This window comes from Sphaeramia orbicularis, chromosome 18 (assembly GCF_902148855.1).
Source record: "Sphaeramia orbicularis chromosome 18, fSphaOr1.1, whole genome shotgun sequence".
Classification (NCBI taxonomy): Eukaryota; Metazoa; Chordata; class Actinopteri; order Kurtiformes; family Apogonidae; genus Sphaeramia; species Sphaeramia orbicularis.
Genome location: NC_043974.1, coordinates 21,091,308 through 21,107,722, shown reverse-complemented (window position 1 = coordinate 21,107,722; position 16,415 = coordinate 21,091,308). Strand labels below are relative to the sequence as shown.

Below are 16,415 nucleotides of genomic sequence, written 5' to 3'. Positions count from 1 at the left end.
ATGCCACCAACCGGCCCTGCACACACGGATACGCATATGCACGCGCATGCAGGCAAACAGACACATGTACAAATGTAAATGTAAATGACACCTCTGATATTCAAATCCGTCTAGCTGACGTGACCCAGGCAGAACAAATACATACATGTTGGCAACTTATGCTAAGCGGTTGGAGATATGAACTGCCTCCTGTCAGGTCCAACTTTTTTTTCCCCCTCTCCTGTCCAACTAGCGGGTAACTGTAGCTTTTACAAGTAGATGGAGTAACAGCGGGGACAGCCAATCACATGTACGATAGCAAAGAGCCAATCGGAGAGTGATAATTAGATTAGAGGCGGGACTTCTAGCAGAGACCGACTATTAACCAATTATGTGCCATAATCATTGACTAAACACTACAGACAGCTGTTGGATTGATAGGGGCAACACATTAGTGGCTGGATATTGGTAGGGACGTGTCCCTAGCGTCCCCATGCAATTCTACGCCCTTGGGTTATTGTATTTTCATGACTATCCAATATAGTTTTAGACTTAAAAACACAGGATGTGTTCCGTTTGTTGTAATGATTTGACCATTTTTGTTTACTTTTGTGTTGTTGATGTGGTAAAAAAAAAAAGTGGTTTTAATTTGTTTGTTTGTTTTGAATATTACTTTAAAACCAAACAAAAAAAAGGTATATATATAAAAAAGGAAAACATTCAAAAAGGAGTGTTATGAACTTTAATTTCTAATCTCCTGCCCCTTTACCCCATCCTTCCACCTACCTTAAATTCCTGTCAGATCCCATAAGTAACTCAAACATCCTACATATATCAGACTAAATTCTGACTATGCACAAAACACCAAAATGCTATACATATCAAGGATCGACTCCATTTTGCAACAGCATTTCCCATCAAAATAAACTCTGTCCCTTTCGTAGCACTAATAATACACATATCAAAACAAAAATAAACTCTATCCATTTCATAACAATAATACACAAATCAAAATAAACTGTCCATTTCTTAGCAGTAATATACATGTAAAAAATAAACTCTGACTATGTTCTATGTACTATCTTGACATGACCTGCTTTTTTGTTTCAAATTTATTTATTTATTTTTAGCTTACCGTCCGACAGGCCTTAAGCTATTGTCGTCATGTGGCGTCCGGCGTCGTCTGTTGTCCGTTACAAAAATTTCAATCGTCTTCTTCTCTGAAACCACAATTCTGATTGACTTCAAACTTGGTATACAGCTTCTTTATGATGATGTCAACAAAAGTTAGTGAAATTATTTGGATCCGGATCTGATTCTGGATTTGGTGCGACTTTGAAAAATTTCCCCATTATAAGAGATAGGAAGTGGATTGATGCTATAACTCAGTAAATATAAATGATATTCAGTGTAAATTTCTACAGTCCAGCCCTGATGGGGAGATGACCAAAACATAATGTCCGTATGCTGATCAGGATCTTCTTCTGGATCCGGGAACTTACGAAAAATTTAACATGGGCTCTTATGGGGAAAAAATTTCAGTTGTCTTTTTCCTCTGAAAGTACAGTTCTGATTGACTTCAAACTTGGTATACAGCTTCTGTATGATGATGATTTATGATGATGTCAACACAAGGTATTGAAATTATTTCCATCTGGATCTGATTCTGGATTTGGTGTGACTTTGACAGATTTTCCCATTATAAGAGATAGAAACTGGATTGATCCAATAAATCAGTAAATATCAACGATATCAAGTTGGAATTTGATTTTTTACAGATCTGATTGGAATATGACCAAAACATGGGCTGTTTCTGTAATATAATAAATACCCCTGACTGGCTGATAATAAATGGCATCTGGATACATTTCCCAAAGCTTTTAATTTGGCCGTTGGTCCTATATTTTTATTATTATAATTAAGTCATAAAAGCTAAAAGAAAATACGCAGATTTTTTAATCCTCACTTTTCCTATAATCACTTGAATGCAGCATATGCTCTGCAGATGGCACAAAAGAAACTGTCCATTTCTTAGCAGTAATGTTATGATGGTCTGAGTACGAAAACTGAACCCACATGCAAGACCCACAGACAGACGTAAAAGTTCAGTGTTTATTAAACACACAGTTAACTGACAATTCTCTGATTGTGATATTGAACAGAATCTTGAGAACACAGAGCCCTGGGTTCTTCTCAGGGTTAGTGAGACCGGAGAGGAAAACCCACAGTCCAGACCGGTAAAACACGTCGGGAGTCCGACTAGGGGAAAGCAGAGGGAAGTCAGTAGCAGAACCAGGTCATACACGGGCAGGCAGACGGAAAGGCAAAAGGACATAGGGAACAGGCAAGCTCATGTACCGTTAAACAGCCGAACAGGTCGAACACACGTAGAATCAACGGTAGCAGAGGTGTTGAAAAACAATCTGGGTCAAAAAACAGGCAGACAGACCAACAGGATCCAAAAACGCTGGTAAGTAACACACAAGGCGATAGGAACTGGCACAGGACAGGGGAAAACACAGGGGTTAAATACACAAGAGGGAGGAAAGACAATGAGACACAGGTGGTGCAAATCAGGGCGGGGACAGGTAATCACACACAGGTGGAACTGATTAGCGAAAGGAAGCAAAGACACCAGACATGACACATGAGGAGAACTTAACAAAATAAAACAGGAAATGACTGACAAAACACACAAGACAGACAAAACCAGGCTAACGTCTGGTGGCAGACGTGACAAATGTACATGTAAAAAATAAACTCTATGACTATGTTCTATGTACTGTCTTGACATGACCTGCTTTTATTTATTTATTTATTTATTTATTTATTTATTAAGTCATACAATCTACAAGAAAATACGCAGATTTTTTTAATCGTCACTTTTCCTATATCACTTGAATGCAGCATATGCCCTGCAGATGGCACAAAATAAACCGTCCATTTCTTAGCAGTAATGTACATGTAAAAAATAAACTCTATGACCATGTTCTATGTACTTTCTTGACATGACCTGCTTTTTTGATTCAAATTATTATTATTACTATAATTTTTTATTTTTTATTTTTTTATTTTTTTTATAATTAAGTCATAAAATCTAAAAGAAAATACGCAGATTTTTTGTAATCGTCACTTTTCCTGTATCACTTGAATGCAGCATATGCTCTGCAGATGGCACAAGGCGGTCATAGCAACAGGTATCCTCCACGTAGCTAGTGTGTCAAAATGCAGGGATATAACACAATCAGACCTTAGTGTATTTGACTTATTTATAGGCTACTGAAACTTTATCACTACCATTTCAGAATATTATCTCTGTAGGTCTTTTATATAATATATGCAGATTACCTAATAAGAAAACTAGTCTATTAATCAATGAAAACATTTTGAATATGTGTATCATGTGTGCTGGGTTTCTGAACTTAACACACAGTGGCACAGCTTCTATTACATGTAATGGTTATATGTCTAAATGACGCTTCACAGCAGATGAAGTTATGTGTTTGTGGTCCACAGTTGGAAACTAGATGAAAGTATCAGATTTATGTCACACATGATTATAATTAATAGTGGTTGTGGAATGGTGCGTGTCTGCTCATGCAAACATGAATAGAGCGGTTGTGGTGTTGCTGTGATGCTACCAATAGGCGGAACTATGGCTCTGCGGTGTGATTGTGAGCCTCACAGCTGGAACAGGAGCAGAAGGCTGGCACCAGGTCCAGCTGTGACCACATCCCTGAGCCGTGCGTCTTCTGCTCCATCAGGACGCATTGCACCCAGAACTTGCTTCCGAGTGCGCACGGTTAGGATTGGTTAGGTTGCGCGTTTTGAGCTTAATCCGCCGTGAAAATACCTCTATAGTTCCTTCAGAAGATCGACAACATTAACTTAGGAGACACCCGAGTCTGTCTCCACTGATGAATTCTTGTGGCTTTCTCTCATTGGCGCATCTCTCCGCAGGACCCGGTGCTTCCACTCCGTAGCCAAAGCGTCCGTTGGTGCTGGTGATGTAAGGCTTTCCGACTGAGCGCTCACTCCAAAAACTGTTACCGGTGTTGCATCTTCTCCTAGAGCATGGGATCTATCAGTTTTTAAAGGTAAGAAATCCGTCGTAACTTATATATTAGTGCAAAACAGACGCTACTTGAGCTCATTTGACTGTTTTTACGCATCAGTTCAGACACTTAGAGGATGTATTTATGCTTTTTTTTTTTTTTTTTGAAAACTGCAAGAGCAAAATACGTTCTTTAGCAATGTTCTTCAACTGCTCATATTCATCTGTGTAGATCCTCTTGCAACAGTAGTGTAACAGTGCAGTAAGATCACGCCTGAACATGTCTGCTTGCACCATCAACCACAATGATGTGAGACTGAGGGTTTTACTGTTGACTCATTACAGAGTCACTGTGCTGGTTAGTTTGCACGAAAAAAAAAAGTACACACGGCTGTTCAGACCTGTAGAGGACCAGTGTTGCATCTGACAGCTGTTCAGTATATCCTCAACTGTAGTTAATCACTGTTAATGCCATATCAAGAAAACACTGGTGGAAGCAGCAGCTCCTTGTTTGGTTAGGTTTCCCAAGTGAGTTTATCTACACAACACATAACAACCAAAAGAGATGGTGGTTATTGAGGTTTAAATACAAGAATCCATTATCTTTATTGGTATTAATAGGTGTTGAGGTGTTTTGTGGAGCTGCAGCACCACTAAATACCTTCAACATTGCAGTCATTTTCAGCAGAATTAATAGAGATGCAGACTGATTTTCATGGAGCATCACAAAACCCAGGAGAGGAGGAATGAACTATAGCTGCTCCTAAAATTAGATTCAGGGAGTATCTGGTTATTTTGTTTTGATCCTGCTTTGACTGTTGTAAGAAGGATGGTAAACAAAAGGCTGTTGACACACAAAGTTATGACTCTGCAAAGGGGACAGAAACAAAAAGATGCCAAAGATCAAGCTTCATTAGAGAGCAGTCAACCGTGAAACATCTGTCTTCACCGATAGCTTGTGATGCTTCGATTAAATTGTACTTTCACTGACGCAAGAATCATGACAGCTAATACTCAGTGCCCACGTGTATGCTGGTATGAATGTTCCATGACTGCTTTGGCCACATTAGAGATAATTATGATGCAGCCTTGACTATTGAGTTACACCAGTGGGAGGTCAAGCCTGTTTTTTTCACTTTGTTTATCATTCTATCAGCCTTGTCTTTACCTGTTCTCTTGCGTGGTTTTATCTGTTTGACTGTGGCTGTGATTACTTGCACTGCGGCATCTTTGCTGACTTCACCCCAGGCTTATGTGCACTTGTTTTGGTGACAGAGCAGTGGGATTTGACTTGTAAGCTGTGACTGGCTGCCTTCCTGGATATTTGAAAGCCTTAGCAGATGTACTTGAACAGCCCACCATGTCTTAGTAAAAGAGAGAAAAGTCTCTCTGATGTTTTTCAGTGTGGCTGATTTGCCTAGTGCCGCATGTTACTGTTTAACTCATCCTATTTTGAATAGCATGTAAGCTCGCTTTGTGTGGAATTATTCATCCACATCAGCTCTCGATCCAGAGAAGATCATGCAAAGGAAGCATCAGTCAGACACCACACAGTTCCCATTCATAAAACAATTAATCCATGTTATAAGACACTGACTCATTTGGATATTAACCTCAAAGCAGCCAATGGTCTCTATGATCCTATGAGGCTAACAGGTGAAGTGGTGCTTGACTTAAAAGATGCAGGCCTGTCAGAAGACTAATTTAAGGTTTTAAGGAAACTTTAGAATTGTACTAAAACCAAGAAGAGATTTGAAAGCTTCTGCATCTATCTACCTCCTTTCTCTCCCCTGTTACTGCAGTGCAATTATTTCAGGTCTCTGGAGCGGCTTTCCTTGATATTTAGCATCATTTCTAACAGCGTCCTTCACCCTTAGCCCAAACTAGTGTTGTACTTATCGGGAAGCCAGCCATAATTGGCTTCATTGTGAAAGGCTGCAGCTTTATTCCACGGTTCCAACAGCAACAAATCTGCAGGAGGAGGAGAAGGAGGGGAAGGAACAAACTAAAGCTGTGCAGAGGGACATGAAGAAGAGGGAAGCAATCAATATACAGAGGAGGGAAATCAAGCAAAGAGAAAATAATTACAGGAGAGCTGACAAGAGCAGCAGCTCAGCTGGGCATCGTGTACCTCAGTGAGGGCCCACATCACTGGAGTGCACAGTCCGATGCACTTTCTGCCTCTGTTCTCTGTCTATCTATTATCATTAATTCCCTGTGCTATTGCATTAGATTTTCTTTTCCTGTTTACTCCTTTGTTTTGACTCATGGACAGTTGTGACTATATTCCAATACTGTCACATGTATATTATGCTTCTTATATTATATTATATTAGGGGTTATTATGTTTACTGTCCTTTCATTGCTTAGAAAGCACCTATATATGCACAATGGCACAGCACAACACCCAGTCTGCACAACTACTGCTGCCTGATGTATTGTGTGGTGATCTGCCACTTCATATTATGGTCTGATTATATTACGTTGCAGATCACACTCTTAATAGCAATATTTACAATTTTTTTCCACATGTCATAGAGGCAGGCAGAAAATTTGCATGAGAAGAAAACAAACATGGTAGAAATATATCCACATATCAATTTACAGAGCAATTACTACTTCATCATAGTTAGAGTTACTGTGATATTATACCATGAGAGAAAAATATTGCCCAATCTTTTACCCCAAAGAAGAACAGGATGCCAGACGTATTGCTTACAGGCATACTGCAGTGTTCTGCAGTTTGTCCTTAAAAAAAAAAACAAGGTTTAAAATCACAATTAACAATGTGGTTTCCTTACCCACTGCTTTACACTCAGGAAGATGTAGCATTGTTCATGAGCTTACATTAAATTGGTGCTGGGGTGTTGTATTGTGCAGGGAATGAGTTGTCTGTCATCATTAACTGACTACATTTCTAAGCCAACAGTGTCTAGTAGATCTTGGAGATATGGCCAAAAATGTAATTTTCAATTTTGTTCAGTGTTTTGGCCAATTTATTATTTTAATAATTCTTTTCTGGCTCCATGAAATGAGGACTAACCTTGATTCAAAATACTCTTTCTTTTCTGAAACTATATTCCATATCTGACTGGATAAACACATTCACACTTAATATATTTCAAGAAATAACAGGTTGCAGCAGGAAAGGTGTCCAAAGGAATAATTTTGGTGTTGTAATTTAGGAATTTTTCGTGATTTTCACTAGACAAGGGTTACACACTGTTGCAGCAGTAGAAGAACAGAGGAAAGGCACTGAATAACTTTAGAGCAAGCATAAGGATTTTTGTTGAAAATCCAAACCAAAACCTCTATACTGAATTAGAAACCATTGTTTTATTACTGGTGCAGTTGGCTAATGTCAACAAACAACGCAATACTAACTTCCTATTATAGTTGACCTGCACTACTAATCTTACATGTTGGGTAACGTAAACTATTTGTTTAACCATGGTGGTATTTGTCGTAATATCACATGTGACCTTTCAATAGCTGTTTGCAAAAATGCAATCTCCATAACTCCGAGACATTGCTCCACCTTATTTATATTTCTCTGTCCCCTGGTATCTTTTTTTTCTGCATCACCTCTTCAACTCCCTCTCATGAAAAAGGGCACAGACTCTGTAAAATCTCAGTCTGTCATTGCACTCTGCTCTCGTCACCTTTAAAGGCATGGTTAGAACACAGAGGACGGAGCCAGCAGCAAAGGAGAGGGAGACATAAGAGGCGACGGTAACTGGGATGGGAAAGCGTTGGTCTTCAGGTACCATAAATCATGCAGTTGCTGGAATTAAATCAGTCATGGTGAAACACCCGTGGATGGGCCTGGTGGGAGGGTGGATCGAAAATCACTGCACAGACATGGCTGCTATGTCACAGCTAGTGATTACTGAAGGCGGTGAACTCGAAGTGATGGTGATTGCATGTTTATGAGTTAAGGTTGTGGTTGTGTAGCTGCATATTGTGCTACAGGTGTTGAGCGTGTTTCAATTGCTGTCTAAAAAATGCACTCATTTTTATTGCTTTGTTTTCATTCTCAATCTGCCTGCACTCTGTAATCTCTCACGGTTAAATGCTTTACTATGAATACAGGAAATTCTGGGGTTTGTGGGCTGCTCAGGGATGCAAGCCGTTTTAGAGGAGGAATACATAAACAGGAACTAGCCCGAGCTAACAGTCTTAAAAGCCTGTAGGGTAATGAACAGGCTGTTTGGGTGACTGTGAAACCCCCAGCATTCACACAAAGCGTGAAACCTACTTCAATATTACTGTCGTATAAAACCACCATATACTTCACTGCGCAGAATTCAGGCAGGCAGGAGGAAGTGAAGTGGATAAACACTGTGCAAAGAACAAATTAGGCTCCAGATATACACTACTTATGCTCTATGAACCGTACCTAAGTGTATATAAATTTGAGAATTTCCCTTTGCTTTTGGGTGGATGTTTTCTTGCAGCTGAGCAACCCTCTCCTTTCTCCATGGTGCTCTGAGCAATGCAAACCTGCTTTGGGATTTGCAAACTGACATGTAGACCTGCCCAGAAATCAACAGACAGTTGGTTGGATGGTTTCGGTGTTACTGTTCACCCAGAGATGAACCCTAATATGTTGTTGCAAAATGGTAAAGTGTCACATTTACTCTTTTACGCAATACCGTTTGCCATGTGGCTTCACCTTTTATACACAGTGAGCAGTGACAATGCGCAACAATGTGTGTCTCAAGGAGAAACTGTCAGAGTGAAGGGGAAAAAAAATCTAAAGATAAGAAAAAAATAGTGCAGAGTATTACTTCAAGAACTGAAAACCTACACAGTGTGACTAACAAGCTTCAGAAAAAAGTGTGGACATGCTCATACGCTTACCACATTTCACATACCAACACGCCCTTCCGGTATTTGTTATGAAGCAAACTTTCACATCTGGTAAAAGGACAGAAGTTTGAGCAGGAAGCCTCAAAACAAAGCAGCAAAAACAGTCTGACACAATGACACATTGTTGTGTTTTGGGAGCAGGAGGTAGATATTAAAACAGCACATGGGCCCTACAGCAGTGCCCACTCTGCCTCGTACGTTAAAGGCTTTTTGTTTGAAGTCTGAAAGTTGAGATGTGAAGAGTGTGCCAGATGTGGAACAGGATGTGTGACTTCTTTAGTTTTGGAGGTCAGAATGAAACATTACTCTCAAACAGCTGTTACATCCCTGCAAGAGATTGTGAAATCAACATATTTTCCACCTCACTTTGCTCTGTTTTGCCGCCTGCATACTTTATTTACACAGTATTAATAGTGCTGTGTTTCTTTGTTTTTGGTGTAGTTTGCTCTTGTAGAGTTATATTCAGTATTATTTTCTGCCTCCTTCACAAAACAATATCTCTCCATATTTGACTGGGCTAAAGTGAGGTAGAGTACATTGTCTTCCTGCCTCTCAGGCTTTTTCTTTATCTCTTCTTCTCCCATGCCGTCTATCCCTGATCCCTCCCTCCCAAAGGAGCAACTGTAGCTACTAATCTCAGTTTGCAGCCGGTGCCCCCCCACTGATGTGGCATTCTGCGTGTCCAGGGAAAAGGAAATGTTTCCCTTCCTGCTCTCAGTACCCTGCAGTCTGTAAATAGAGCCTGCCACCAGTCTCTCCGTAGGCCCCTCTGGAGAACTATATCTGTCCCATCATGCAACACCCTTGCTACAACTTCCTGAAGCGAACCAGTTTGTGTTGGGAAACAGATAAGGGTGGGATGTGTGTCTAATGTGTGAGTTTGCATTGTTGTAATTCAAGCCATATTTCACTCCTCTCAAGAGGGGGAGGACGGTAAGATAAAATTCCAGCGATTACAAAATGTTACTATTACATAAACAATTACCACACATTTGTTAGATGTTAAAATGCATTTTCCTGAAAATCTAGAGCTAAAACCTATCTGTCCATTCAGTGATTTTACTATATTCAAAATCTTATTTTTAATACTTTAAAAAAAATGTTCAAGTAAATATTAAGAACGTAAAAATTTACACAAACATACAAACAAAAAAGAAACATACATCTGAACAAAATAAAGGAAAAAAACGGGGAGGGGAATGCTGCAATATTTACACTCGTTTATACACTGTTACCCATAAAGTTGGAATATAATATTTCTACCTCTTCTGATGAAATGACTATGACAATATGATTTATTCTTGATAAAGTGTAACTGGGACTGTAATTATTGCATCTGGTCAAAGGTGTATAAATAGGACTAAAGAGAGGAATGTGTCTGAAAACAGAATTATTCCAACTTTATGGGAGACGGTGTATTTGATTATTTTGTCCCTCCCATGTTTGTTCAGAGGCCCCTTATTCTTCAGGTGAAATAGGGTGTATTTCCTCTTCAATGTCCAGCAAATGTTTTAGTATTCGAGGGTCACATTTCACCCAGTCTCTTGTGATGGTCTTTTGATATGCCAGGATTAAGATTCAAAGAGGTAAATTCTGAATCGTGTCTTCAAGTGTTAGTTCAAGATACACAATTCCTTGGGATTTTTAGTTGAAATTTTTCTCTAACGTCTGAAAAATACCACCCCGAAAACACATTTTCACACATGACCACATAAATGAGAGTGACTGGCATCCATGTGCCCACACTGTCTCTGGCATTGTGTTTAGTTTATTCACCATCTTATTAGACCTGCAAAACTTTGCCCACAACCCCGAAACACAGACTGTTGAGGCAGCCCTAAAGCCATTAGCATATATATGTGTGTGTGTGTGTTTGAGACATGCATCTATTCAAAATAATCCCAGAGTGGGAGCTGCACAACAACAGCCTTTCCATTAGTGTCCCCACAAACGTCAGATTCTCAGAGGCAGAAAAGGAAAGAAGTGTGTGTTTAACTCTATCTGATTGCTTATCAGGATGAATCTTTCATGGCTCATGACCGCTATCCATGAAAACATCAATCAAGCCTGTTTCACACAAATGCCATTGGGTATAAAAGGGTATAAAACTAAATCACAGGATGCAGACAGCGAATTAGCTTGGGGTATTTACTAGCATGGGAATGAGCACATTACGAGAATGTCAATAGCAGAATGGATGTCATTATCTGTGTGTTTATCCGTGTCTCGTCATCGATCAGTGCTAAGACATGAAAAGGCATGGGAGCTTTATTCATTAAGCTAGTTTGCTAAAAAAAAAAAATGTGTAGGCTTTGTTGGAGTATCCTTGTTTTAGGGAAAAACGCTAAATTATCTAATTGACTGGAACAAAAATAAATATTTGCTCCTGACAGGTTATAAACAACAATTAGAGACAGACATTTAGATGAAAAGTTAATTAAAATGAGTCGTTTTGTGCTGTTAAATGATCATGCGGAGCATAACCAGACCATTTATTAACATTATTTTTTCAGAAAAATCATTAAATTGTGGATTTTGGATAAATAATCCTGTCTGCTTTTAGTGATTTATAACACTGGTTGTACTGATTTTAAAAGTAAAACTAAGCAATTTGTGTAGGAAGTGTTCCAAAGCCATTTTCGGGTTGTTCATCACTGAAAAGCAAAAATGAGGAAGGACCGTTGTGAGAAAGTGGCTGTCCACATCTTACCAGAGGATGTGACCTTTTCATTTCACTAAACCAGAAGCGCACTGCAGATTCTGTGTGACCAGGATTGACCAGGCACCTGTCTACTTCCCTTAATCCCTGCTGTGCCCTATTCCACCCCCTAATCTACCTGATCGATAGCTCTGGATCGCCGTCACCAGGCAACCAAGAATGACACCAAAGCCCTCACGGGGTGCACTACCTAACAATCAATCATCCGATTAACAGCAATAGAAACTGTCTAACGCCGTAAACTGCTGGGAAAATACAAAAAAATAACAAGACACAAGAGGAGCTTGTTAAAGATAAACTCATAAAAGCAGAGAGATAATTGTCCTCTGGGTTGTGAGAAGAGGGGTTCTGTAGGATGATAAATTCAGAAAGATAGCGAGATGATATCATCACCAAGATGGGCACAGGATGTGCTAGAGCCTCAGATGAAATTCAGTTTAAAGCAGGCAGCCTTTGCACACCTTGGGTGACACTGAAAAAAGAAATCCTTCTTTTTTTAGTTCCTGTATGTTACCTCTGAGGTTAGAGCATGTGTGACTCATCAGGAAGCGGTGGATAGTTGGTCCTTGCATTGGCATAGACAGTATACTGAGGACAGACTGTTCTGGGCACTGCAAGAAACTCAAGTGCAAAAATACAGAAGTGAAATAGATGCCATTTTGTCACAAAGAAATCCATTCATCAGGGATTGCGATGGTTCTCATAATGACTCTTGTTGTGTGGCTGTAATCGGCTTCAAGGCCACTTTGAGATGACGTGTGAGGAATCAAATGTGTTCTGAACTGTACTGCATTTAGAAACCTCACCTTTTATATAGCAGTATCAGATTTCAGATTTGATGTTCTTTTTTTGAGGTTTCATAGTTGCAATGCTGCTCTGTGGTTTTGACTTACCTCTTATTGTCATCTTTTACCTGTGGTGCTCTTAGCATACCTCATATATTGCAATGTGTGGTCAAGCAGTAGTCGTATGATTTCACTGTAATGATGTCTTATCTGAGAAAAGTCCTCATGAAAGCACAGGTTTGCACTGTTTTTCCTAGTGACTTTCACTCACTCTTACTCTGTGTTGTTTTACTCATGATTGATGCTGTAGTGTTCTGTTTCCCCCTCTCTCTGTCTTTTCCGCAAAATGTGTGTGGCTTAGACAGCTTGTGAAGCCTGTAATTGAGTGTGTCCGCCCACTGTGTTGCAGCAGAGACAGTGCAGTGGAAGGCTTCATTGTGTCAAGCACAATAGATATGTACACATACTCATCAGACCCTTCTTACAACACAGTGAACCACAATATTTAAGAGCCATTAGTAGATAAATAAGCGGGTGTCTGGTGTGGATTGAGTGACCTGGGTTTGTCAATGGAGAAGCCCCACAGTGTTACCTTTACACCTATCTGCAATGAGGATATCCTTTGGCCTTTTTTTTTAATCTACTTTTAGCTCTACCAGCTTGAGCCCCAGTCTATATGGAAGATAAGCACTCTTACCTCATCACACATAATAAATGCATGTAGGATTATAGCAAAAGTGTTTTCCTTGAGGCTATTCTTTTCTTAAATCACATTTCTCTTGGAGATAACATGTTTGTAGCGCATGCGCTTTGTGCACAGAGGTGTGTGCATATGGCATCAAAGTGACCTGAGATTAAGCTGTGGTTACCATGGTTTCCCATTCACAGAAAAAACTATCACTAGATATGTATATACACATTTTACCATGCAACAAAACTACTATATTTCAAGTCATAACACTGCTGATGTGCTACATATTGTTGCACTATACTACTTGTAGGAGGTGTCACAAACAGATAACTTGTGGTTTCCTGTTCAATCCATTTTTAGCTGCCTGTCTGGTTTTTTATTTTAAGAAGCCTTGAGGTTATTACACTAGAGCAGGTTGAATTGGTCACAGCTGTTAAATTCTACCTCCAAACTGACCTAATTTGTTCCTTAAATTTGCATCAGTGCAACATATGTCTCAAGGTTAGAAGAACAGTTGTGGTAGTGTAAGTGTAAATTAGTGTTCAAATGTTATGGAAGTCTCAAGATAAATACAACTAATGCTAGTACTTGAATGGGAGATGCTATATTTATTCTCTATATTATGTGAAATCTCTGTAAACTGAATACAGATAAGCATGTTTACAATATTCACCCTTTCATGCATGAGTTATGAGAACCTTAATCAAGATTTTTTCCTGAGTGTTTTAATTCCTCTTTAGGTATGAAAAAAACAATGCCATTGAATTTTTTTTTTTTTTTTATGAGCCTATTTTTCATGGAGTTGCAAAAATGTCCACTCAGCCGGACACCATGCGTTTAATTTTTGAATCAAAGAAACATGTATTTACTGACATACAGTGGGAAAACTATGGATTTTTTTTTTTTTTAACCTGACTTGTCCAGCATCCTAACAACAGAATAGTAGTCTGGCTGCCTTTTTGTGCTGAACAAATTTGCTTTGCCAAGGGAAACTTCAATGAGGCTCCCCTTGATATTCTACTGTCTTTATTATGAGTTTTGTTGAATTACATTTCGATGCCGGACCCGACAACGAAACATATTTACTGACATACTGTGTGAAAACTATGATTTTTTTTTTAATGCTGCTAATCTGATGTTTTGTCATTTTAACATACTCTAATGCTAGTTATTACTCACTTTATGGAGATAATATGCCAAAAAAATAGTAAACTGTTTAAAAAAAACCCAGTTAATTACAGTCTAATAATAATCACAAGCAATTGATTTACACTCAAACATGTTACTGCAGATCAGGTTTATCAAGAACAGCAAAGTTACTGAATGTCAGTGTATGGGATGATCCACTGTGTTGGCTGAGATGGAACTAAAACAATAAAATCCATAAATATACAAGAGAACAGCTGGAGAATAGCTGTCCACTGTAGTGACCACTATCCATGAAAGGGTTAAATAGGATGCGAGTAGTTTTATGTCCATTGTGGATTGGTCAAGTATGCTGATTGAAGTTATATTGAGCTCATAATATTGATAATTTTCTCAATTAATCTTCTAGTTGTTTAGTCATTTGATGTTCTATGTGTTTTACTTGGCCCACAAACCAAATGCATTCATTTTAATGTCATAGACGAATAAAGAAACCAGATTGTTTTTTCCCTTTGAACCATTATTCATACCAGTGAATTGATTTAATCATCACTATCTTGTGTTTTGTTTTGTTTTTTTTTGCTATATTCCAAATGATAGAGCTACAGATAAACCATTTAACCTCAGGGAGAAATTCATTTTTGAACTTTTTGGCTCAATATATTCCAAGATTAAATAAAGGTAATACCACTACTGCTACTGCTACTACTATTACTATTACTACTACGACTGCTACTACTACTAATAATAGAAATAATAATAATAGTAGATTATCAAAGCAGCTCACGATTAATGTAATAATAATCACTGTGGCTCAAGCATTAAAAAGTGTAAAAAGCTTGTCAAATGCACTGACAATATAAAGAAATCTTGGGCAGACTTTAAAGAAATGTCCATTCTATTGCTAATATGTTAATAACTGTTGTGTAAAAGTAAGTTGGCTAAAAAGTTTTAGCATTGGCGCAAAGTTGAGAGGTCTCTACGCCATTTAGACTTTAATGAGACTTTCAAATTTCCCCGAGTCTTGTGCCAGTTACATTTTAGTGCAGCCTTAGCAGATTGACACCTTGAATGCATTAGGTCAAATCAATTCGTCATTGTGCTGATGGGATGACAGTGATAGGCAGGTATTCCAATTAAAACCAAGGAGAAAACAACTTAGCATCATGCCAGTCATAAGTAGGGGGTAAACAGTCCCTTATTAGCTCAGTCTCCACAGTGAGGAGAAGGATACACAAAAAGTGACCACACAGCTATTCTGAGAATGCAGAAGTATCCTCCTAGAGTTTTATTTTCATTGTCGGCTTCACAATTACTCTTTTTTGCTCAGATTTAAGCTTTTTTTTCATCTTCTTTTCATTATTGTCTAGTAAGAGGCACGGGACTCAAACCAGACACTGCTAAACAAGGGAAAACGACAGAGAAGAGAAGAAAGGAGCGATGGAGTCTTTATTGTCGGAACAGTCGGCCACAGTGGACGACCTGGTGGAGGCGAGCATCCAAGCCTTTGGTAGGTCATTCATTTCCTTATGTGAAGTTATGAATTTATATTTTGACATTTCTCTATTTGAGTGTGATTTCATCGGTTTATTTATATTCAGGAAATTAAATGTTGTTAAAAAAAACACCTAGTGCACAGTTCTATGTGACAAGCTGTTATCGTGTCACACCCTGACAACCGGAATAGATTTTCATCATGTCGTAGCATGTGGCACTTGTACTGTGACTGTGATGACGATTTCTGTCTGTCTAATGATGAGTGATATTCTGCTCCTGTTGCAGATGAAAAGGGCACTTTGAAGGATGCCACCTTGGTCCGCATGTTCCTCATGATGCACCCTTGGTACATCCCTTCAACTGACATGGCTAAGAAACTAGTATTAAAGTATCCTTCACCCATGATTTCTGCTACCTGGGATATTTGTACTTTGTGCTGAGGGTGTGTGTCTCTGAAGATGCCACAAGAGAGTATGTGAAGATCAGATTCTTTTGTTGGCCTTTAGGACAGTAGGTTTTAGTCTGTGTAGGGGGTGGAAAAAGTTTAGTCCCTTTATTTCAGTTAAAGTATAATTTTGCACTGTGAAAATACTCCACTATGAGTAAACGTTCTGCTTTCAAAAGTAAAAGCCTCAATAATTTTCACTAAAATGTAGATAAATGGTGAAAACT

At 38.8% G+C, this 16,415-nt stretch overlaps 1 protein-coding gene across 3 annotated transcripts in view; it reads left to right on the top strand.

Moving 5' to 3' along the window:
- Window positions 1–3,681: 3,681 nt before the first annotated feature.
- Window positions 3,682–16,415, top strand: part of LOC115438679 (RAS guanyl-releasing protein 2-like) — a 39,588-nt gene continuing 26,854 nt past the window's right edge. For 2 of the 3 annotated variants that reach the window (XM_030162450.1, XM_030162449.1), the window contains exons 1-3: window positions 3,682–4,076; window positions 15,617–15,756; window positions 16,029–16,131. In XM_030162450.1, coding sequence (XP_030018310.1) covers window positions 15,687–15,756; window positions 16,029–16,131 — 173 coding nt within the window. In that variant the 5' untranslated portion in view covers window positions 3,682–4,076; window positions 15,617–15,686. The remainder of the gene's footprint in view (window positions 4,077–15,616; window positions 15,757–16,028; window positions 16,132–16,415) is intronic. The other variant, XM_030162448.1, reaches the window with a different exon arrangement.